This window comes from Thamnophis sirtalis, unplaced genomic scaffold (assembly GCF_051295495.1).
Source record: "Thamnophis sirtalis isolate CommonGarterSnake01/CBP01778 unplaced genomic scaffold, rThaSir2_p1.2 scaffold_4, whole genome shotgun sequence".
Taxonomy (NCBI): Eukaryota; Metazoa; Chordata; class Lepidosauria; order Squamata; family Natricidae; genus Thamnophis; species Thamnophis sirtalis.
Window position 1 is genome coordinate 103,118,676 of NW_028261384.1, and position 26,235 is coordinate 103,144,910.

General features: G+C 37.7%; 1 protein-coding gene across 4 annotated transcripts in view; it reads right to left on the reverse strand.

The window, feature by feature from the left end:
- Positions 1 to 1,978: 1,978 nt before the first annotated feature.
- Positions 1,979 to 26,235, reverse strand: part of PPP1R9B (protein phosphatase 1 regulatory subunit 9B) — a 79,940-nt gene continuing 55,683 nt past the window's right edge. The window contains exons 4-11 of one of the 4 annotated variants that reach the window (XR_001313285.2): positions 25,520 to 25,624; positions 20,302 to 20,437; positions 19,531 to 19,683; positions 13,383 to 13,436; positions 11,711 to 11,940; positions 10,221 to 10,317; positions 5,099 to 6,336; positions 1,979 to 2,576 (exon numbers count right to left, since the gene is read on the reverse strand). Coding sequence is in view for 2 of the 4 variants with exons in the window: in XM_087713624.1 (XP_087569750.1) it covers positions 2,523 to 2,576; positions 10,221 to 10,317; positions 11,711 to 11,940; positions 13,383 to 13,436; positions 19,531 to 19,683; positions 20,302 to 20,437; positions 25,520 to 25,624 (829 nt within the window). In the remaining 2 variants the exon portion in view is untranslated. Of the gene's footprint in view, positions 6,337 to 10,220; positions 10,318 to 11,710; positions 11,941 to 13,382; positions 13,437 to 19,530; positions 19,684 to 20,301; positions 20,438 to 25,519; positions 25,625 to 26,235 lie in introns of all 4 variants that reach the window. The other 3 variants (XR_001313286.2, XM_087713624.1, XM_014061668.2) reach the window with 3 other exon arrangements.

The following is a 26,235-nucleotide window of genomic DNA, read 5'->3' on the forward strand; positions in this document are numbered from 1 at the left end:
TGCAACAAGAAGTGTGTGGATTGATTGTATGCCACTTTTTTCAGTGCTATTTTAACTTCCAACAGTTGCTAAATGAATGGTTATAGGTCAAGGACTACCTGTATCATTTATCTCAGGAGAATGAATCACAAAAAAAGCTGTAATTTAAATATTATTATTATCACTACAAGAAAAGCTGCAAGTGAATTTTGCAATTTGGCAACATTCCTGCCAGTTAACCGTGTCCATCCCAGAGTGCTCCTTTCCATTCTTACTCATATATGTTTTTGTAGCCCAATAATGATGGAGCACAGCCCCACCCTTATTGGGCTGTTTCCTCGCACCCATCTAACAACATGCTTCTTCTAAATGACTGCATTCCTCATCTTGTTCGTTGACTGCCATTTCACTATACAGCCATTAGCCACAGTACCAGAGTTTGCTATAAGAAGGGCAGATTGATTAGCTTTTATTAATATACACATTAGACTAAGTTCAGCCTTCAGGTCTTCCAATATCAAGCCAAACACTTTGTTTTTAATGATGAATCAGTCAAGTCTTGGAAATATACATTTGCAATACTACTTTAAAGGAGGATATTTGTAGCACAGGGTTGAAGTGAGAGATCTTTAGTGCTCTCTGAACTTTGTTGTTCACTTGCAGATGTTTCATTACCCAAACTAGGTAATACCACCAATGTTAGTGACTAGCAAGGAAAAACAATCAAGCAGAGAGAGCACCAAGGATCCTTCACAATACCATTTTGCATGGCAACAGCCTAGAAACACAAATGGCAAACTACATTTTCACAGGCAAATCTATAGTTAAACCCAAATTAATTTTTTTAAAAGGGAGACAGTTCGGTGTAGTGGTGGAGGTACTGGCGTAGAATTCAGGAGATTGTGAGTTCTAATTCTGCTTTAGGCATGAAAGCCATCTGGATGACCTTGGGCCAGACTCTCTCACTCTCTCAGCCCAACCCACCTCAAAGGTTGTGGGGGGAAAGAGGAGGAAGAAGTATTATGTACATTTGCCACTCTGAGTTATTTATAAAGTAATAGAGGCGGCTTTAAAAATCTAATACATTTCATGCTTGTTTACACCTTTTGCTTCTAATTTTGGTAAACTTGTTCTTTTTATTGTGGCTTTCTGATGTGGTAGACTTTTCTATTTCTATTTGAAGGCATGCTTTCTGAGTCCCAGCCAAACATTTTCAATCCCAATGATGTTGAATGGCCTCTCCATGAATACATCAAGGCAAAATTTGAAACAGTTAAGAGAATCAAATAGCTCAATTCTGAATTGAATATAACAACACCCCCACTATTTTTTGAGAACTTCACTTACTCTTAAGATTGTCCTATGGCACAGGATGGGCAATTTCTGGCCCATGAAGTCATATGTAACCTTGCATCTTTTTTATTTGCACTTCCTGGAGCCCCCTTCAGTTGACAAATTTCTCTAGCAATTCGTTGAATTATGGTATTATTATTATTATTTGCATTTAGAAAAATACCATAGCTATTTGTGAAATCTCCTAAGCTTTAAAAACCTGTTTTGCTTTAAAAGCAACAATAAACTTATTCCCAATTTCCCTATAGGGATGAACATTACAATCCCACTTCATCCAGAAACATCATTGTGTACCAATAGTGATTCTCAGATGCAGAACAATTTTTAAAGGAAGTGCAACTCCCCTCTCTAAGCTGCTCCTTTGACTCTTATAACATTAATCTGCCTTGATATTTTCATTTCTTCTGCAATCCAAATGGGAGGCCTATAAAAGGCATTAATGGAATTTAATGAAAGTTATACAACCCCTTCTTGAAATCATGTTCATATCTCTCAGTGTATGAATTTCTGGAGCAGTTATCCATTTGTATTCATACACTGCAGACACCATAAAAATACTTTCCATGCCACCTTTCCATACCTGGCTATCTTGTTGGGTGAGGGATTAAATAGTTTTTGTTCAAGAAACAGAGAGAAGAAAAAAGGCCAACATCACGATGAAAAGAGGATTTTATATTTGAATCCTCATTAATGGGTTACATCCTATCCACCTATCTATACAAAAATTTCCTCTTGCTCTTCTATAAGGACTCTCTTGAAGAACATTTTTAGCTACGTCAGCCAAGTGCATTCATGCAAGTTCCTCCCCTGCAATGTTTGAAAAACTGAACAGGGTTGGAAACAAAATCTTGCTATTTATATGACCAGATGGTAGGACAATTGGAATACAAAACCAGGAACAATACGTACGTACATACATACATACATATATATATATATATTATATACATATACATTTATACTTGTGAGATTAAATTTAAGATGTTTTGTTTTAAATCTGATCTGCTTTTCAGGAGATTACAGTTCCCTGTCCACCTTTCATCCAGTTAGAGCATTTTGTATATCTCTTATACTATCTTGCTGGATGCAGATCTACTTAATCTGCTGCAATTCAGTATGGAGATGAAGGAGAGTCTTTTCGAGCTACTTTCCATGGTTTTCATTTTGTATGTATGGGAATTCCCATGTTATTAGGAGAATGGCACAATTTCTCCTGTTGTGGCTATTTCTGCAACTTCTTCCATCTGTATGTATAAAGAGAACATAGTATAGGACGTGTTATTTTGAATGACATCACTCAATCATACACATGTAAGTTCCTACCGAACCTGGATCCTTCAAGCGCCAGACAACCAACTCCATTATCACCCCAGCAGTTGATGGAAAATGTACTGCAACAAATATAACACATAAAGGGGACTGAGGCTGTAAATTGGCTGAACTACACTTGCAGTAAACTTTTAAGCAATTCACAGAGCACTAAAATGCATACTCCCCACGTTATATGTGCATGAACATACAGTATGATGCCTTTAGCTTTAAGAGCAGTGAGTTTTAGGATAGATATGTGAGAACATTTACAATGTGACCCTTTCTATGTAGAGGAGATAGGAAAGTAGCCTTTCCCAAATCATTTGATTCCCCACTTCTAGGCTAAAAAATTGGACTTTTCAGTTTTTTATTTTTGATTAATGAATCCAAAATATTTGCCATACTGAAGTCCTTGTTCATAAATCATGGCATGTGTATAGAATACCCATTCCATATATAAATTAAACTTTGGAAAATAACCCACCAAATTGTCACTTTTGACCAAAGTGAGTATATAAGCAGATCATGGAAATATGCAAAGATTAACCTAACTTTGGGAAGTGATCTTCTTGAATACTCATCTTATGTGTGAACAGTTTTCACACATCAAACCTTTGAATTCCAAATAATGAAGGATAAAATGAATGATTTTTATCACAAACAAACTACACGTCCTCATGACGAGATCTGGAAATTTCTAGGTGAATCCTGGAGAAATAAGTGAAAGAAATCATCATCCTTCCAAATAAACCAACTTCTTCATAATGCCGACCCTGGTATTCAATCTCTTTCATCACCAGTATCTTATTTTCCACAGCAGTATTAATCCAAGAACACCTCTCTCAAATTATAGGAAGGAAATATCTTGGGATTTTCCTCCCAACAGTGAAAAGTGCATGAGCACCCAAGGACCAGAACATGACAATTCTAAAGGAAACCATCTAGAACTTTCCTGACAGAATACTATTTTAAAATAATTAATTCCAAGCTTTTGAAGTAATATAGTTCAGTTCTTTTTGACAAAAAAAGTCACTTTTCCAGCAACTTTACAAAATATATTTCTACTGCCACTTCTCATAGAAGATATTAAATAAATAACCGAGGGCAGTTAACAACGCCGTTAAAAATACTGTCAAAAGACTTAACATTACCAGAATTAACCTGGCATTGTTCAATAGGTGGTGCTGTGATTTGATGAGAGAAATTGCATGATTTGACCCTCCCCCCCCTTTAAAACATTATATACTTTAAAACAACAAGATAAAACAATCTAGAACAGTTGTTTCTGGAAGTTTTGCCAACCTGTATCTTCTGGGTGTCCTGAATTACAACGCTCATCTGCTGGCTTGGAACCATATGAATTATAACTTCATCCATGGAGAACACCAGCAAGGGAAGGAACTCTCCTATTTTTCAACTCTCATGAACTTACTTTATATGCAAAATCTTATACGGGGACTTGATTATGGGTGCATGTTTAAAAATTATTTAAATAATACAACATTCAACTAAAATCCAGGCACAAGAATAAGTCTAAGTAACTAACAAGAAATATTCTGTCTAAGAAAGTAACAAGGATAGACATGTCTGGTTTCATACATCATGTACACTATGATATGTTTACTGTAGTTTATTGACTAACCTTCAATTGTGCTGGATTTGCACATGGTAAATGTCCAACAAACTACAGTATGCCTTGGTATGTTGTATGAACCAAGCCCATTAATAGAGAAAACATTTTTGGAGATCCTTCTTGAGTTTCAGCATGCTACACTTCACAAGTCTTGTCTTTTTTCCTTACTCTCTTTAATATTATCCCTGCATAAAACATTGGCCATTAATCCCAGTTACATAGATCCTTCACACTAACATTGCGTAGCTTATAAATTGACCATGAAACTGATGGAATACAGAAGATTTCAAGACTTGTGGTGCCAAGAAATGTTCTTTTGCAATCTCTTCTCTGTGGTGTAATATTTGATTCTGAATGAATAGCTTTTTGGAATATTGTTTCCTAGCTGATGATTCATAAGCATGCAGGAACATAGAATAACAACTATAGCATTCCGCTTTGCTTCATTAAATAGAGGGAAAGGGTAGGAGGCAAAAAAAGTTGAAGTCCTCTGGCACCTTGGACAGCTTTTGTAACTCACTATCAGCATCTGATGTAACTCAACACTGCTGCGGCATAAGATCTCCCAGGTAGCTAAGGTGTTGCAGCATTTTGGACCTTCCTGTAGTTACTGTCTACACTAACTGTTCCTTCAGCAAAGAAATGTGTTGAAGTTAAGATACTGACAGGTTAACACATGTGCGACACATGACATTGTGTCACTGCCAGGGAGAGCAGTATGCCAACAAGAGAGATGAACTCTAAATCCCAGCACTAAATGGATCTGTGCAGTGGTCCTCAGACCTGATGTAATGAATGAAAACAAAACACAATAACCCTTACCATTAAATTAAAAAGACAAGATTCATTGTACAGTTTGCTTTTGACCACCAGGGCTTTGTTTTCATGTTTTGCTCCTAATTAGTTCCAGATTCCAATTTCCCCAGCAAACCCTGATGCTGACAGTGGTGAGATGGATCCAGCACAAACTGGTGGCCTTTGGAGATGCAAATACAGAATGGCAGTTCCATGTTTTTCTAAAGTTTCTGGCTTCATTTCCTGGCTACAGCTGCCTTGATATATTTGCTCTCAGCAATTACGTCTGAACCCTCAAGTCCTTTGGGAGAGTCCAGTTTGTTAGTCTCCAGAATGTAGATTCCCAGGAATCTTCCAAAAAAATAGGAATAAAATGTAATGAGGAAAAGAAAAACAGGCTGATACTTCTTCCCTGATGTAAAAGTCAGTTGCCAGCAGGGATGTCCCAAAGATGGCCAGCAAAACCTCCTGCTGGCTCATTCGTTAGGAAACAGATACAGTTCTCACCACAAAACATAGAGAACAATGGATTCCAAGTTGCCCAAAGGATGGAAAACTAAAGATCTTCCCATCTCAAAGCTAGACAAGTGTCCCACCCTCCACCCCACCCAGCTCATAAGATCAAGATTCAGGAAGCAAAATGAAAACCGCTGGTCTTATTTGTCACCAGCAGAGTCTTTCTATGTTCTAGTTGCCTGCACCACTGAAGAGCCAACAAGTCAATGTATAGACATGGGGCATCAGTCCCAATCCATAAAGGTTCTCATCAGGCAGATGGGACAGAAGACATACATTACTGTACACAGATGACCACCTTCCCGCCCTCCATCATCTGTTTCTCCAGTTGACACAAGATGCACACCAGACACAGAAACTGAAAATGATCCATCACCATCAAGAGGTGGGTTGTGTCTCTGCAGTCCATCTAGAATTTCACCACCCCACCTGGTCTTTCACAGCCTCATACTCAACAGATGGCAAGGTCATCTGCAGTAGTTCTTCTGACAGTGCTGGGCTTTACAGTATTTTCCCTGCAGTAAAATAAAGGGAACGAGGCACAGGATGAGGAAGAATAAAGACTGGGCATGGGTGGAAGAAAATTCTAAAGATGTCCCTTGCGAATAATAGTAATAGTTAATAATAAGATGAATTAATTTCTCTGGTTGGTTTATATGTTTTTCTGCTCTCTCTCTCTCTCTCTCTCTCTCTTTTTAAGTCGTGTTGGAATTTTTCAAAGTCTGCAGCTTCACCTCCAGTTCAGAGATCTGAAAAACACATAACAGAAAGGGATAAAGAGAAATTCTCCAGGCAGAGTAAGGAGCGTTTGGGATGGGGAAGAGGTAGGGTGGACTTAGGAAAGAAATGCAGATAATGTGGCTGGAGCCAATGGTCTGTTGGCTCAGATTGGCAGATAGCAATATGAAATGGCTAAAGGAAAAAATGGTGAGGGGAAAAAAAATTAAGGGCAGTGAAGATAATGTTAAAATGTATATGAATACAAATTAGGAGACCTTGTTTCCTGCAGATTTCAAATAGCTTAAGTCTGTAATCTCTTTTCATGTCATTTTCATTTCCTGTTGCATTGCTATACATCAAGTTCTTTATAGTTTGCGGAATTACCTTCCCAGTACTCCTCATTACTAAACATGCTGACTGGGGTTGAAGGCATGAATTAGAAAAATCTGCAGGACTGCAAGTTATACACATGGCAGAGATATTTCTGGATGACTCTGTTTCTTATTCATTAATAGAAAGAGAAGAAATGAGCGTCTACTAAAATAAAATAAATAGACTTACCTCCCATAACGGTGATATTATACTTTCAGATCATTAACTATCATATGTGAGAGGATGTATGTAAATCCTCGACAGTAACAATGGATTACTTGGATATGGGGGCCACACTTGGGGACAAGAGTTCCATCTATTAAAAGAAGTGGGTTGTATTATCCACATCCACAAAAGATCTGTGGGTTGGCCATCTACCTGATTCAATGGCAACTGTAGATCTTCAGGTAGTAGAGATGGCAAGGAATGCCACAACTACGCGACATTACACAACTATGCTTTCGGCATTAGAAACGAACTTTCCTGAATTGATGTAATTTGGCAACATTTACCAATGCACCAATTTACCAATTATATCATATTTAGACTACTACAATGCAGTGAGACTACTCTGAAGAATATGAAAAACTTCCATTGATTAAAAAAAATGGAGGTACCCATATAGGCAATGAGCTCCCTAAATTAGACTTAGATTTTTTTTTTAAAAAAAAATACATAATCTGTTTTAAAGCTATTCCTAATTTACAAAGGAAAAAATGTGGCTTTGCTGCCAAATATCACAGTCCTGGGAGAAAAGTTCTGAAGAGCCTCAAAAATGGGACTTAGGGTATGTAATAGCAGTAGACTTATATACCGCTTCATAGGGCTTTCAGCCCTCTCTAAGCGGTTTACAGAGAGTCAGCATATTGCCCCCAACAATCTGGGTCCTCATTTTACCCACCTCGGAAGGATGGAAGGCTGAGTCAACCCTGAGCCGGTGAGATGTAGTACATTTCATGAACCATTGTTTGCTCACATCTGGAATAAATGGCTAAACAACCCTTTCAATTAAAGTTTAAGTAGTAGGGAACTTTACAGACATCTAGATGTTAGACTATGCCTATAATCCTTGACTTTTGGCATGCCAATGGAAGACAACATCACAATGATGTGTTCTGTTTTCAAGCTTGGACTTAACAATCACAAAGCTATTGTCTTAGAAACATTACTGCAGTAGGTAAATAGATTCAACATCTTTGGAAACTCAATTTTGGCTATCCTTCCTTCTAACACTTGTCCCAACACTTCTGTCATTGTGCCCTTTATTTATTTATAGGCTGCCCAATTTCACCAGCACTGTCCATCAAGGTACTTGTTTTAGAAACCTTGTGAACAATTAGCTACTGTGCCAAAACAGAAGGAGAGAAGAAAATGTTGATCAGCAACATACATGGGGAACAGGTCAAGGAGAAATCAATGGAGCGATGATGATGAAAGAACCGTTTGGGGAAAAACAGAATGTCATGGGAGCAACAACTGGGAAAGCAGACGTCAACCCTTGACTTTGTGGCTTAAAGAAAGGTTAAACTCCTTAAAAAAGGAATGGAATTATAGTGAAATCCTGTACTTTTAATAATAATGGTTTGTAATGTTTTTGTTTGTTAGATAAAAATTAGACTGTCCAGATTTCAAAAACAGTCAGGGAATGTACACTTAATTCAACTTTGTAAAAGAAGGAAGATCTAACATAACTAAGCATAACCAGTTCCCTCTGCCCATAAATCTATTTTTTTCTAAGCCTTTTTTCTAAGTCTGAATATCGCAGCAGAAAACAGAGTGATTTAAAAAAAAATCCATTATCTACAATCTAGATTGAGGCAGCTCATTTCTATCATTTTTGTAATCAACCACTACCTCACACAGGTCTACTTCCAGGCAAGGTTATTATTTTTCACACAGGTACTCTCTCTGGGATATATACCAGCTTGCCTGGTCTATACTAAGGTCATACTCTTACTTTCTCCAGCCACCACAATCATAGCAAATGTTTCCCAATTCTGTTAGTTTTCCATCTGGCAGCCCAGGAATAAAAAAAATGTTGCATGAATCTATGTAAAACTAGGGTTTAATTCCTTCAAAAAAGTAAGGCTGACTACTGCTAACTTCAGCTTTTATACCTGTGAACCTGGCTCTTTTCATTTGTAACTAATAATCAATGGGTCTGTTTCCATGATCAGGGTCAGGATGGTGAGTGAGGGGAAAGACCACTTCAAAAAGACATAGGTTTTTAGGGGCTGAATTTCCAACAATGCACTGCAGAGGGAGCTGGTGAATAAATAGCCATTAGAGTTTTAAGATATTCACAGAAAAGGTTTTCACTTTGGTTTTGGCTTCCATATCAGTGTTTCCTATCTGTGAAACTATCACAGAAACTCAGAGCCATTCACACACACAGAAATGTACATGCATGTGCACCAACATTTAACATACAAAAGCATGAAAACACCCTGACAAATCTGATATGATAACTCTGCCTGATGTTAGATCTAAAATGTGGCAGATTCCCCATGGCTCAGTAAGAAAATCATTGTATGTATGTATGTATGTATGTATGTATCAGGGGTGGGTTGCTAATCCCGTTCCAACCGGTTCGGTTGGAACGGGGCCGGTGGTGTTCTCGTGCACGTGCGCAGTTCATGCATGCGTCTTAGCGCCTGCGCGATGCTCCAGCTGCTTGCGGAGACTCGCGCAGGTGCTGTATGTGCCATCCAGCTGCTTGCGGAGAATCGCGCAGGCGCTGTATGTGCCATGCGCCTGCGTGGAAGCGCAGAAGCCTTCAAAGACTGGTAAGGAGCGCGGGCGGGCGGGCCCTTCGCCGTTCCTGGAAGTTACTTACTTCCGGGTTCGCCGACCAACCGGTTCGCGGGGACCGCCACGAACCAGTTGAAACCCACTCCTGGTATGTATTTATGTGACCATGAGATCTGTTGCAGAATGAGGCCTGAAAGTCCCATTCAGAGAAAATGTACATGAAGAAGAGACAATTCCTAAATTAAGATTGAATAGTAGAGATCTATATGGATCTGATGTGCTTTGATGTAAAATCAGATAGGTTTCTCAGACTGAAGGACCTGGGGGGGAGGGGGAGAACAATAGATTTAATATCTGATGGAAATGTTCTCAGATAGAAGCTTCAGAAAGATACAGTTAAAGGATTTCCACTATGCAAATATAGGATCCTTGGGTGAAAAGGGTATGAGATGAAATTATCAATCAGACAGAAGGATTAAAGATATTCCCCTCTCCTCTCCCAGCTGCAGGAGCTACTGCTTAACTAATGATTGGTTGCTTCAGATGAAATCCTCTAAGATAAAAACATTCATGCCCAGCAATAAAACAGATCAGAAAGGCTGGCATGTCCCCCTCTTCCTCCCCCTTCTGTCAGCCTTGTGACAAGTGCTCATATTTACAGCTAGGTCCTTCTAAAAGCAAGCGTTTTCTCATGCGTCCTGAGGCAGAACTATGGCCTCTCCATCCCTTTCCTTCTTTCTCGTTCCTTTTGGGGTCATGGTAAGCCCCCAGCACTGTCCTTGATGCCCACCTTCTCTTGCAGCTTGTCAACTTCCTCCTTGTGAGCCAATTCAGACTCCTCTTGGATGCGACGCTGAGCTGTCTCCTTCTTGAGGAATTCAATTTCTCTGCAGGCGGAAAAAGGAGGTGGAGGTTAAAAATCAAAGTCAAAAATGCAGAAACTATCCAATGGCGGAAAAGGATGGACCATGCTAGCATAGGATCACAACTTCTTTTAGGCAAAAGAATGATATTTGCATTTGAATGACATGTTGTAAGCTAAAAGAAGGTACAAAAAGGTAAGCAGGCCCAATATAAAAAGTATTTTTTATTTACTATATATCAATTATATTTTAAATTATTAAGTATTTGTCTCTATTTAAATAATAATTTCCCCTTTTGTTAAGTGAAATGGCAATTTAGTAGCAACTTCAGCAAAAGTTGTGCAAACTATGCCTAAATATTTCAGGAAAGTATATTTGACTCTGGAACCCTCTAGTTCAGATGAATGTTCTGCTTTTTTTAAAAAAAGCAGTTTATTCAACACATCTAACAGACACTTGAATAATTTCTCTGTGTAAAAAATCCTCACCATAAGTGAACATTCTTCAAAATGCATATATTGGGCACAAAAACAATAATATCTTTTTCTCTCTTGAAGTATTATTTGCAAGAAACAGGGTAGGTAAGTAGATGATAGATAAATTAGATAGATAGATAGATAGATAGATAGATAGATAGATAGATAGATAGATAGATAGATAGATAGATGCATTAAGCATATAATTCCATACCTTTTGAAACTGACCAGCATTTTCAATCATTTATAGCAATAGCAATAGCAGTGGACTTATATACCGCTTCATAGGCCTTTCAGGCCTCTCTAAGCGGTTTACAGAGAGTCAGCATATTGCCCCCAACAATCTGGGTCCTCATTTTACCCACCTCGGAAGGATGGAAGGCTGAGTCAACCCTGAGCCGGTGAGATTTGAACCGCTGACCTGCTGATCTAGCAGTAGCCTGCAGTGCTGCATTTAACCACTGCGCCACCTTGGCTCTCTTTCCCAATTCCATCCCACTTATATAAATTAGACTATAGTTTCTGCCTACAGAGTAAATATTCTGTAAAAAGCCGCTCACTACCAGTCACCAAACTGTGAAATGGTTCAGCTAGTAATTCACATATAACATATATAGACAAAAAAGGGAGGGAGGATCATTTTGCTTAGTTATTTTCCCTATCTGTCTCACATCCTTTATCAGCTTGATTTTTAAAAACCATATTAAAACTACTAAAGGTGTTTTAAGAAACCGTGTGGAGTAATGTTTATTTTGATATGTGGTTTGATCAGGCATGCTGCCTATTTTGATTTGTTCTATATGCCTACCAATCCCATTGGATGGTACAGTGCTAATCCAAGTATCCTGGCTTTGGGAAATGGCTTTGTAAGCATGCTTATGATAGAACAGAAGTGATGGAGGTTGAGAATTATGAAGCAGATCTGGTGTTCTAATTCTTACTTCTGTTGATACTCCTTAATAAGTCGCTTAGCTTTGCTGTATTTCCTTTCCAGAGTCTGGTACTGGGCCTGGGTCTCTTTTAAGTGCTCATCCACAGCCTGGCATAAGTTCTGAGCCTCCATCCAGTATCCTTCCAGTTTCTCCATCCGCTCCTTGTTTTCTTCTACGCTCTGTTCCAGCTGGGCTTTCTCAATGCGCCAGCGAGCTTTCTCCTGTTCAATTGATTGTAGCTGAAGATAGAGAATTTGAGAGGAAATAGTTATGTGTCAATTGATAAGTTAATTAGTTGCACTGCATTCATTTCACTTGGTGTAGGATAAAATAAATAACCAAACAAATAATTATCTTAATGAAAATCAAGGCCAGACAAACAAAACCAACAAAAACAAAGAACAAATCGAACAACTATTCATAAGGCACCCACAGCTCCATATCTTTACACTGGAATGAAAGCTTGAGAAATTCATATTGTTTACAAAGTCAGGAACTGTATTTGAAATCTGAACATATCTTGATAGATAACCCAGGCTGACATAAATTTACAAATTTACATCCAATTGTAATGTAGGACTGGATGGACTAGACAACTGGAATCTGATGCTCTCAATTTCTTTCTGAATTCTGTCCATCTGCCATAATGGAAAATAGTAGAAATTACAATAAAAAAGTGAAGAATGTTAAGTTGAAATATGTTGTGCTATGCTTAAAATTCCTTCCTAAGCAGCTTCATACAAAAGTTGCAATATTTCTTTCAGACGTGGATGACAGTGAACAGGTGTTAGTTTAATTGGAAAGGGGAAAATTAGTACTCTAAGCTTGACTCTAAGATAGTCTTGTTGCAAGCTGGATTATTCTTGCTTCAGCTCTTTTAATACCAAACCAGCTGACTTAAGAGCCTTACAGCTTAAAACAGTGTAAAGGAAGTTATAAGTGGGCAGCTAGCAACTTACACAGCAGAACTCTTGCTATGGAAAGAAAAAAAATGCTATGATTTATTGCCATTATAACTGTATTTTAGAAACCATTTTTTAAATCTTTGGAATAGCTCATATCAAAGATGGGCAAAGGAAAAAGCACAAGTAGCATATTCCAATTAAAGTTCAAAGGGGCCAGAAGGAATGTCCACGCAATAAAGTAGGAGATGCTGTCCAACTATTGAAGATCTAACCATGGGAAACAAGGAAGGAAGTCATAACAAGAGAGAATTTCCAACTGGTAGCATCCTAGCAGTTCAGTTGGAAAGTCAAAACACTGAAGACAATAGAATTATCCATGAAAAAATTGTACTGAATTAATACAATTGTCATGGTGGCATTTTATATAGCTTGGGGGGGGGGAGATTCCACTCCATTTTAACTATACGAAAACTCCTTTTTTACAAAAACTGTAGTGCCAAGGACTACCCAGTGAACAAAAGCTAAATATAGATGATGGCCATGTCGTCCCGTTTGGCTCCTTTGAAAATTCAAAGAGAAGTCCTTCATTTGTTCTTCTGCCCATCCCATTTCAAATGCTTTGCACAGCACTATTAAAAATAGTTCAACTATTACAAGGCACATCTACAAAGCCAGTTCTTGCAGCTTTTCTGGAAAACATTCTCAAGAATGGATTTTGGCAAGTCTCCAAGGGAAGCAAAGGATTTTATGGCTGTCCGCACAGCCTTCATTCTTACCTTTCTTTTCAGCTGCTGTATTTCGGCTTCAGTCACAGCATGCTTGATCTGGAGCTGCCAAAGGAAGACATAGCAAGTTTAACTCCTTCCCTAGTTTTCATACATAAATCAAGAAGCCCCATAGCTTATGATTGCATTACAGAGAGAAAGGGTTTGCTTTAGGATTTATTTTATTAAAAAATAAAAAGTAGGCAAAACATTTTCTAAAGATAAATAAACAAATTAGGAGGCCAGCTTTCATTTCCAATATGCTGATGAGTGTTAATTTTAGTCGTGTTCAGGCTGCAATACTTCAACAATCAAATCATGCCCTTTGCCATTTTGGTCTATTTATTATTCCTGCACAAAATATTTTTTGTTTGACTTCGGTCATCTTTCTATAGGGACAAGAATTAAATTACAATAACGCAATCACTACCTTCTGCAGAATTTCTGTGAGGTGTGCTTTATCTGAGTAATTTGCACCACAGCAATACTTGCATGCCAATATCTTTTTCAACAAAGACACATGCCTGTAGGTATGAATAGTTTTTATCAAGAATTAGAAGTACCCTTTGCTAAAGCCACCAGCATCTCACAGTTCTGAAAAGAGAAAATTGAGCAAGCAAGATATGTAGTACTATCCATGCATTTACTGTCTTCTAATCTTCCTTAGAACAAACAGATGGGCACCCCAAGGCAGGCGTGGGCTCAATTTTGCTCTTTCTCCACATCCTAAAATCAGAGCAGAGAATCCTGTCCTCCTCCTGTATTCCCTGAGTCTTCTTAAGACCCCAATTTAGTATTGCTGTGATAATTATTTATATGAACTCTCCTTCTCTGTCTTTCACCATGCCAGTAAATCAACCCTGAACAGCCACGACTGGATTGCTTAAATGAAAACTTGCTGACACACATTATAGGGTTGATGAGGGACCACTTCACACATTACTGGTGAAGCAATGAACATTAAACATTAAATGTTTTCCAACCAATCATTTCCAAATCCTTCCCTTTTTAAATTACCATTCATACACTGCAGATGCTTGGCCTTGAGAGCTAACCATCTGCAGCTCTTCATAGCACCTTTCTATAGTTGAAGAGGAAAGGGGGATAGGTATAGATGTGCCAGATCTGCTTACCAGACCTATAGAAATCATTCAAAAAGGATGCATAGCTATTTTGTGCACAAAGAACGCCAGGAACAGTATTTGAAGCAGCAATGTGAGCTGTGCAAATGTTGTTATGACTCATTCCCAATTTTTAGTGTTTATCACTATCATTTGCAAGATGTATGTCTGAAGGCATCTTGAATAGACTAATCTAAAGTGCATGATTCTTGGCTTTTGTAGGAATGAAGAAAATATAGTTTTATTAAGATTGCAGCACTAAATCACATGTCCTGGTACCAACTGTAAAGAATATTTGTAGCTCAGGATTGGACTCCTTGATGCTCTCTGAGCTTAGTTGTTAGCACTGAAGATGTTATTGGTTGGGCAATGAAACATCTGCAAGAAAACAATCAAGGACTCCAGAAATGTCCTACTCTCTGACGAGTAAAACTAAGAGAGGAGAAAACAAAATCCTTCTGAAGTGTTATATTCTATACTTCAAAACCATTCACCCCCAAAATAGGGTTATGACTACCACTATGACTACGCCACATCACTACATACATCAATATGCCCTTTGCATATTACCAACCAGCAGAAAAAAGAAAAATGCCAATCAGAATACTTCGATAGAAATGGAAGTTGTCTATCTACACGATACCATTTGTCATCAGTAGGCTCTTTCCTTTGCTCCTCTTTTTCTACCATCTCCTGTCATAATCTGAGTTAAATTCAAACTGGATTTAATAGCAAAAGATCAGTCATGAAGAAATCTGAATCAGAAGATAGCACCTTCTCCTTTATAAAGGTAACAAATGTCAAATTCAAGTGCTCTCATGTTCTGTGGAAGCAGCAATAGAGAAGGGTGTTATGCAGTGGTGCAATTCAGCTGTTTCTATCTGGTTCAGGTGTACCAGTAATGGTGGCGGCAGTTGCTCCACCCACCCGCCTGGACGCCATCATGTCCTGATTTTGACAGTCTGCGCATGTGTGCACACGCTCACATTTGTGAACTGGTAGTGAAGGTAAGTTGGTTTCACCTCTGGTGTTATGCTATTTCAGCATTGCACTAAATCATTAAGGATCACAGAGTTAAACCACTTATGACATTGCTGGTTGAGTTTCTCATTTCTCAATGACCAAACTCGATTTTATGAGTGTTTTTACAATTTTCATTAAGTGAATTACATGTTCATAAATCCAAATCCAGTTTATCTAATGCAGTGGTTCTCAACTGTCCCAATGCCGCAACCCTTTAATACAGTTCCTCATGTTGTGGTGACCCCCAACCATAAAATTGGTATCTCGGTTCCTAAGACCATTGAAAATATGTGTTTTCCAATGGTTTTAGGTGACCCCTGTGAAAGGGTCGTTCGACCCCCAAAGGGGTCCCAGCCCACAGGTTGAGAACAACTGATCTAATGGAGGCTTTTGCAGTTTTTTGTTAGAAAATATGGAAAAGTTGCATAACACAATCATGTGATCAAGGGACACTGCAAATGATCATAAATGCAAGTCTCTTCCCAAGCGCTGAAATGCAATCATAAAATAACAGAGATGGTGCAGCAGTTGTAACTTAGGGAATGGATTAACTTTTATAAATTCTGTTGTAACTTTGAATGATTTTTAAACAATTGTCCATAATTTTAGCTCTACATAGAACAACTTAACAATTTAAGACTGCCCCATTGTGGACTGGAGAACAAATGAACAAAATGATATGAAGGGAAAAAAGCTGCTGATAGGAAATGTTCAGGCTGCAGGTGGGTAGAAATAGGAACATGGCCAAAGAGGCATTTTTATTCCTTGAAACTCAAGAAGGGCCAAATTAATTGCATCTTAAGCTAATGAAATAACTGCCTGATGAGACACTTGATTAGTTATGTATTTATCTTAAAGAAATCCTGGAAAACTGGTAAAGTGCTAGAAGTTGGGAAAAGGGCAAATGCTGTCTCTGCCTTCGTAAAAAGGGGAAAGGTCCCTTTTTACAGAGCCAAGGTGGCACAGTGGTTAGAGTGCAGCACTGCAGGCTACTTCAGCTGACTGCTAAGCTGCAGTTTGGCGGTTCAAATCTCACCGGCTCAAGGTTGACTCAGCCTTCCATCCTTCCGAGATGGGTAAAATGAGGACCTGGATTGTTGTTGGGGGCAATATGCTGATTCTGTAAACCGCTTAGAGAGGGCTGAAAGCCCTATGAAGCGGTATATAAGTCTAACTGCTATTGCTATTGCTATAAAATAATGATGCAGAGAACTTCAGCCCAATCTGTCTACTATTGATGCTTGGGAAGAATTTAGAGTACATCATAAATAAAGTGATAGGTATTTTAAATACAATATGGTGGTTACTAGAAATCAGCACGGATTTGTTAACAGATTTTGGATTACTAATCTTCTCTTCTTTTTAATTAGGCAATTTCCTTAATAGATTTTGAAAATGCTATAGACATAACCTATTTTAACTTCAGTAGAGACATGCTGATTAACAAATATATGTAACAAGAAAGTGATATACTGTTGGCTTGGAAATCATATTCAAAAAAGATTCTGCATTGAATTGGAGAGAAGTATTAAGGGGATAATCCTGAATTTTGTAATATTTTTATTAATGACTTGGGATGAGGAGGTGGTAGGAATACTTAAAAGATAGGATACAAATCCAATGAATAAATAAACCATATTACAGGAAAACTCTCCATTAGCAAATAATCTCCATATTAGATTTACAAATGACAAAAACTGGTTGTGAAAACAGATATTGTGTAAGAATACAATTGAAAACAATTTAGAGAAATAGGTTCAAAATAATAAATTTAAATGTAATGGATTAAAACTTTAAGTGCAAGGCATATAAAGAGGGATATCTGGCTTGGTAGTTGTGAAAAAGATGTTAGAATTATAATTGGTTGCAAACGGAGTATGAACCTGCAATGGCTGGAAAAGAAGCAATGCAATTACAAGATGCATTGGAAGGTAAATTTTCTAAATCATAAGAAATATTTGTTCCACTATGCTTTGCATTGGTCATATCTGATCTTGACTGTTAGTCCTGTTTGACAGAAAGTCAGATTCTGATTAAATGTTAGGAGAAATGTCCTAATAATAAAAACACTTCAAGAGAGGTAATCTCCCTTTTATGGGATTGTTTCATATGGAAGCTAGGCAGGAGTCCATTAGAGACAATTTAGCTTCTGCACTAAATCAGGCAGTTATATGCCATGATTTAAACCATCCTTTCTAATTCTATTAGATCTACTTACTTCTCATCTCATGTCTCACAATCAACGATGTTTACCTTTTATTTTTCTTCTTCACTTGTTTGCTTTTGATATTACATCTTGTTTGCTGTAATGTGCTATCACTCTTTTTGGAGTACTGAAAAATTCAAAACCTCCAGAAAATAACTCTTTTCTTTCACTCATGCCATCATTAAAACCAGGTGATCCTAATAGAAATATGGAGTTACTTCAGAACCTAAATTTAAGACTGCCTTGCAGAAGAGGTTTCCTGCCTAGGCAGGGGGTTGGACTAGAAGACCTCCAAGGTCCTTTCCAACTCTGCTATTGTATTATTGTATTAAGAAGTGAAAGGCATTCAAAGGTTGTTTTATAGCCTTTTCTAGCCTAGTGCATTTCAAGAGTGTTAGCCATTCCTCCCCCAGACTTCATATCATAGCATTTTGGTGACCACCATGTTGGGAAAGATTGATTTATACTGTTAGAAATAGCAGCTAAAAAGGCCAATGATTACATCAGAACTGCTGGGCATAAAGGTTTTTTTAAAGCCCGTTTTCTTAAGCAATATGGTCCTTAACAAGCTATTTCCCTCATTATTCTTCTCCCATCCAATCCATTTTTCTTTATCTCTTTTTCTTTCCTTCTTCAGGAAGCAAACATGAAGGCAGAGACTGTTTTATGAACGATGCAGGCTATCCCTTTATAAAACAAGCAATTATTAAGTAATAAATATTGAAGGAAGGAAGTGTTTCATCTTTTATGAGGCATTCCTCTCATAAGCAGTAGTTTACAGAAATAGTGTATCTACTTATAGGTAACATTAATTCCCCCTCCCACCAAGTAATACTTTATTGTTTACCTAGGAGGAATGCCTTAACGTAAGACTACCGATGGAACTGTCTTTGTCCCATTACATTGGCCAATCCCACTTGGTCAGGCAGGGGAACTACATTATGGACCCTGCCAGTTAAAGAATTCTGACAGGCAGAGTCCAGAAAGAAAGCCTTCTCTGTCACTGTGGAACATTCTCCCTCCAGAGGTGAGGCAAACCTCACCCCTTCCTGACCACCCAGACAGGGGTAGAAACATTGTTCTATGGCCTTGCTTGCTTTGCGCAGGGGAGAAGCACACAACTGAGGGGCTGGTTAGCACCCTGAAAACCTTCCCTTCATCTTTTAATTAATTTTTAGTATTGTTTTCAATAACTCTGGTCTCTTTTTAACTTTTATATATTGTTTCTATGTTTTAATATTTTAATAAAGGGCATCCGGAATCCCTCTGTGAGGGAGATGGGCAGTTCTAAAATGTGATTTAAAAAAAAAAAAACTTTCCTGAGAATACTGTAGTAGAGATTGATTAACTTGGTTTTAGTCTAGCTTTTAAGTGAAAGTATGATCATTTAAAATTCAATATTGCTTTTTTGGGGGGTGGGTGGGTAAGTTTTATACTTATAAAAATTATTTTGTGGGGAAAGTATTACTGGCTTAAGTCAAAATGTATTTTAGAATTAATAAAATAGTTTCCTGAACTAATTACCTTAACTGATCTAAGAATGAACAACTGTGGATTATATTATTTCTCTAATCAGAGCAAGAAGGGAGGAAATGCAGCTGGTTTCACTACATCCTGTCAGTGTATTACCAAATCACTGCTAATATTCATTGCAATGAGATCTAAGTCCTCCTCTTCTTTCCTATCCAGCTACTCCTCAATAAGTTTTTTTAAAATCCAGACCTAGTGGTAGTGTTGCTACACACACATTTAACGTAAGTTGTAAGTTTCAGCTATCTTCCCACCCATCCTCCTTTAGAAAGCCACATACCTCCTTAAATTTATGCACTAGCTTCTCAGGATCCATCTCCACTGGAGACAGCATGTCTTCATTTTCAGCCAATTCAAAAACCTCAATAGCCATTTCATTGTTGGGGAACATGGGGCTCATCTCTTCATCTTCATCTGTAGCATATTCTCCTGTCTGCAAATAACAAAAACAGGTTTTATCATTAGACATACTGATACTTACCTTGACAGCACACTAAGTATAGAACTAAGGACTACTTAAAACAATTCCTTAGAATTCAGGAAGTAAGTATAAGTTCAAGAAAATTACACTTCCTGTTTTGAAGCAGGGGTAAAGCTTGAATGATTTGCACAAAAGAAATGAGCAAACTAGTTTCAATCTGAAATGTGTACATCTCTTTCTTACAATTCTTTTCAAATCACACATCACATAAAACTAGGACATTCAACTTGTTTCTGCTTTTTCTGTGCCAGTATCATCTATGAAGCAAAATACAGAAAATGTTTAAATATTCTGGATAACTATAGTTTCAATGTGAGGTGCTAATATAGTAATAAACAGCACAGAAAACAATACCAAGAAGAGAAAGAGACCTCCACCAGTTATAAAGAAAAAATTGGGGGCCTAAGGAAATTCATGAGTAATCCAAATTTAGTCAAAGCATAGTTTCATTACGGTTGCTAAAATGCTCTTCAAACATGTCAACAGCTGTTCAGCTTCCCCAAATTTAAGGTTGAAGCTCTACTACTTTCCTCTCCTCCCCACAGGCAAAGAGAAATTGATTTTACTTACTTCTTCATCCTCCTCTGTATATTGGGTATACCTCTGTTCCATCATTTCTCGCTGCCATCGTTCCTGTTCCAGGGTCTGCTGGATCAGTTGCGCCACTTCACTCTGCTCTCCTGGCTTCTCCCTGCCAATGAGGAACCTAAAGGAAATTAAAATGAATAAATGAATGCATGGCATTAATGTAATAAGGGAAATCTCGGTATGGTCGAATAGCATCTGGAGTTAGATAATCAGGCTCTATCTCAATCTCTTTCTCTTTCTCTCTATCTACAACAAAGTGAAAGGTATTCTAGCTCTTGAGTAAATATGTATAGATCTGGTTATTTCTACTCTAAATGCTTCAATCAGAGTAAATAACGAGCAGCAAAGACTAACACACCAACACTACTTTCTATTAATTCAGAGGAAATTAACGTTTAGAGGCCTGAGTTGTATTTTTTTTTCTTTGCAACGAAGATCACAATAGATATAATCCCAACTGTTTACAAAGGTAGTACAGAACTGATGACTACTTCAAATAATTCTTTGGAATAAAGAAAGCAGTACATACAAGAAAATTACATTTCCTGTTTTCACACTAAGGTAATGCTGAAACGGTTTACATCAAGAATTGGGCAAGCTAATTTCAGTCTGAAAAAAGTCTCCTTTCAAATATTAACTCTTGTGAAAACAGGAAATTCACTGGAATGTGCGGGGTCAGGCTTGAAACCTCCCTACCCCACAATCATTCAAGGAAGAGCTTGTTCTAGGTATGTTAAATTTATCTGAAGCTTATGACCTAAGTGTTCCTTTGCTTACAGGGAACTGTGCTGCCACTGTTTGGTGGTTTGCTGTGGGAATTTGGGGGATATGATCGCAGTACCTAGTGAATGCAAACAAAGCAAGAATCCTAAGTATGGGCTGCTTATTACCAATAGATTGCCTATTGCAGTGCTAAATGGACACATCAGAGAATTCTCAGAACCAAAATAAATGGTCTTAATATTCAGGCATATGAGATCAGATTTTTTCTTTAAATTTTTAAAATCAGCTACCAAGCTTTCTTAATTAGATTAGCAACAGGCATACTAGTAAAGAAGAATTGTTCATTCTTCTTTACTAGTATGCCTTTTTAAACAGGACTACCATTTCTGTTCATCTTGGTGGAAAATAGAGATGCCTCTCTTTTCACACCAACAACAGGGGAGGTAGATTCCAACATAAATATAGTTCAAAGAAGTTGACTCAAAAACCAGATAAGTCCCAGAAATAGAGAGGCAAAAAGCAGCACAGTTTTCAAGCCTGACCTTAATTTGAGTTAGGTCTAACACAGCTATTCTTAATGCTGATTTTCAAGATGGAGTGTTATAATTCCCATCTTCAAAAAAGGAAAAAAAATGGATCCAAGAAACTGGAAACCAGCCTGACATCAATACCTGGGAAGATTCCAAAAATGATAATCAAGCAATGAATTTCTGAACATTTAGAGGCAAACAAAGTCATAACCAGAAGCCAACACGGAGTTGTCAAAAACAGATCAGGCCAGACAAATCTTATTGCATTCTTTGACAATGTGACAAAATTAGTGGACCAGAGTAATGCTATGAATATATTGCTTACTTGGACTTCAGTAAGGCATTTGACAAAGTAGACCACAACCTATTTCTTTGTAAGCTAGAAAAATATGGGTTAAATAGCATCATTAGATTCATAACTGGCTGACCAACCCCACTCAATGTGTAGTCCTTAATTGAACTACATCTAGATGGAGATGTAGTTCACAAGAGAAGTGAGTGCTCTGCAAAACCAGAACCGCAAATGCTGCAACAATGGTGCCCCACATGTCTGCCCGACATGTAGCAGAACATTTCGTGCCCGTATAGGCCTTACCAGCCACCTGCTGACACATCGTGGACAGCCCACAACCTGTAGATGTCAAGGTCCTCTTCGAACACGATGGACGAACATCATCATCACATCTACATGGAGGGAAGTAAGTAGTGAGGTACCCCAAGATTCTGTTTTAGGCCCAGTACTCTTCAATATCTTCATCAATGATTTAGATGAGGAGATCGAAGGGGAACTTATCAAATTTGCAGACAACACCAAGCTGACAGGAATAGCCAATATTCCAGAAGATAGGATCAAGATCCACAACAATCTTGACAGATTTGAACACTGAGCCCTATCTAACAAAATGAAATTTAATGATGAGAAAATTAAGGTTCTATATTTAAACAAGAAAGACCAAATGCACAGGTATGGTAGCTGGCTTAATAGTAGTAATTGCAAGAGGGATGTTGGAGTCCTACTGGACAGTCACTTAAATCTGACCCAGCAGTGTGCTACAACTGCTAAAAAAGCCAACACAGTCCTAGGTTGCATTAACAGAAGGATAGAATCAAGATGACATGAAGTGTTAGTATCACTTTAAAATGGCTAGGTAAACCACCCTTTGGGATATGGCATCCAGTTTTGGTTGCCAAGTACAAAAAAGATGTTGAGAGTTTAGAAAGAATGCAGAGAAGAGTAACAAAAATGACTGAAGGCAAAAACATATGAAGAATGTTTGCAGGAACTGGGTATGTCTAGTTTAATGAAAAGAAGGACTATAAGTGACATGATAGCAGTGTTTCAATATCTTAGACCAATAGCACAAAGAAGAGGGGGGCAACCTATTCTCCAAGTACCCGAAGGGAAGACAAGAAGTAATGGATGGAAAGTAATCAAAGAAAGAACCTACTTATAACTAAGGAGAAATTTCCTAATAGTTAGAACAATTAATCAGTGGAAAGACTTGCCTGCAGACGCTCATAGTTCTCCAACAGTTTTAAAGAAGATATTGGACAACCATTTGGACAGCCAGGTTTCCTGCCTGAGCAAGGGGTTGGATCAGAAGACCTCCAAGGTCCCTTCCAACTGTGTTAATTCTGTTATTCAAGGCTCAGAATTGGGAGAATAAACCCGAAGGCTTCTGAACACATATAGAATAAAGGTCTGAAGAACTCCATAAAGACACAAGGTTCCCAGCATAGTTGCATCAGGCTTCCAGATTGCAGGAAATTACTATCAGACTTATAAAAATGTCTCCACCCTTTCTGCTTTCACAAATTAACCTCTAGGCAGAAATTTCAATTTTGTGGAACAGTGTAATTTTTTTTAAAAACAGAGGAAATTGTGGCTAAATTGTGTCAGTGCAACTATTAAATTGATTATCAAACACTTTATTGGTTAACACAATCTTTTCCCTGCAAACGCAGAATGGGTGGTATGCAATATGGAAGAAACTAGTTGCCTAGCAACCCATTCTCATAGTTGAAGTTCCTGTCGCTTGGGAACAGAGCAGCACGTAAATCTCGGAGTAATGGACTCAGTTCTAGGTCTGAGTCCCTATATTGTACAGGCCTTCTGATAGAAAGTGCATGCTGTAATCACTCATCATCTGTGTCTGCTTGTGCTAGATGTGTTTGGTGACAGACCATTTTCAAGCAGCTCATTCTTCTAAAACCAACATTACAAGGATGCTGGGCTAATGCCAAACCTTGAATTCTTAATACTGCCAGGAAAAGGCAGGCCAAATGCCTCTGGTGAGATTTTAAAAAGGCCAAAGAGGCAGCTGTATGGATAAAGGACAGATAGAAACACAGCTGACAGGAAAATGCAGTGAACACAGAGCTAAATATCATTTCCACCCTCCAAGTCCATTTAAACTTCTTGATTCATTTCGTAGAAAATCAAACATTCCTGAATATGGAACACTTCTCTATGATACAAAGATGCATATTCTGAGATAATGGGTGTGGTGCCTCTATAAAATGGACCCAATCCCACTAGGGCAACATTGCCAAGTAACGTTTCCTGTCAATTTCATTAAACAAAATGTTTATTTCATAAACCATTTTCCTTAAAGAGATATTTTAAAAAATAAAACCTAAAACTTCCACCTATTTTTCCCTTCAAGTTCTGATCACAGTTATTTGGCTTCTCTGCATATCTATCATCCATCCATATTATCTATCTATCTATCTATCTATCTATCTATCTATCTATCTATCTATCTATCTATCTATCTATCTATCTATCTATCTATCTATCTATCTATCATGCATGCACGCACACACAAAAGAAATCTACAAACTTCATCATTAATCTGGTGGTGAGATGATTTTTCCTCTTTTCCCTATGCTCTAAAATCTCCCTCTATTTCTCCCATTTGCTTTTTTACCAGATGGACTGTAGGTTTTGAAGAAGAAAAGGGTAATCATGCTGGAGTGAGGGCAGGAGAGAATATAGAAATTTAAAAGCTGCCGTGACTCTATAATGTTCTCTTAAAAAACAATAGTTATATTTTTAAAATGCATCTGATCAGGACTATACTTAAGTAAGTTATTAAATTCAAACACCGATTGAGAATTTACTGTAATATGTAATACTATAATAAAAAATATAACTTGATGTATATAATGTTGGCCTTCAATTGGGGGTAACAGGCAGATATTCAGCACTAGATTTCCATTATGGGGAAGGATTACACTTATAAGCTTCATCTGCATCTTCAGCATTAGTACTTTTGTTTCTATTTTAAAGCACGGCAATAAAATGCTTGTGTCTTTAAAAAAAGTGAAACAATACTAAATTCAGTAAGTGAGCTTCCACCAGTGCACATCCAAATGGTTGAATTTGTGTCTGATAGGAAGTAGCTAAGATCTTTATGTCCTGCCAGGATGAAAGATATAAACTCTGCCATAATCACATGTAATCTTCTAGCTCCTTTTCTCTCTTTTGTCTGATCAGTAAAAAATATTGCAATAAAGGGAATCTTTATTCTTATCTGATTCATGCTGTTTTTCATGTGAATTCCTTTGTGTCTCCATTGTTCTTGATTTGCAAATAAAGGTTCTATTGACAGCAATGAAAACCAAATGTATTGTTTAAAACCATTAAGATTATGGCCTCTTGGCTGCCCCATGATGTAATAAATTTTCTAAGCCAATATTATCTATCTGCTTGAAATATAAACAGAAAAAGCAAAACCATGGCTGGCAGGAAAACCTATCAGTGGCCTTCTTACTCCTACAATGGTAACACAGGAAACAAAAATATCTGCTTATAGAACTTTTTCCTATCCTTCAGTACAACTCTCAATGAGATCATATGTTTCCTTTTCTGTATTTTTTACATAGATAAACTAGCTACATGTTCTGGTCCCACCAGAAAACTAGGCTGCACATTGTTCCCCTACCGGACTCTACCCTTGGTATTCCTTAACACAGAGGCTGCAAAGCTTTGAGTCACGCCCACCAAACTGGTGCCATCCACCTCAACGATAAGATCATTCACCTGGATCCTAAGAAAGGAAAAAGAGAAAGTTAGACATAGATCACCTACCCAACTGCAATAAAGTAGACTTATTGCAAAGTCAAAGGATGTCAAGCTTATGTATTCAGTAATGAACAAAAAACATCATTTTATCAAGTTACTAATTTTAAAAAACCTATCATATTAAAAGTGATTATATTTGCATTTTGGGAGAAATGGAAAAAGATGGCTTATTTTTGGCATCACATTACAACACGCCCTTTTAATTTAGGTAGCATTTATTTAACCACCACACTTAAGCCTGTAATTTCCATCGTAAGTCACTGAAGCCATTAAGTGGATCACCATGTCACCTGACTGGTTTTTAAAAACTTTTTATAATGGTCATAAAGTGAGCCAACACAGTCATTAAGTAAATACATGATTAAGCAGATCCATTCTCCCAAATGGGCATTTTGTTTTTGCTAGAAAATAGCAATGTGTGGCAAATTGTGATCATGTGACCACAGGATGCTGCAACCATAGTCATAAATGCAATCACATGATCTTGGAGATTGTGTGAGGTAGTGGTATGTAGGAGTTCTAATCAAAGATAGAGCATACCTTTTTTCAAGTTCATTGTAATGTTGAACAATATTA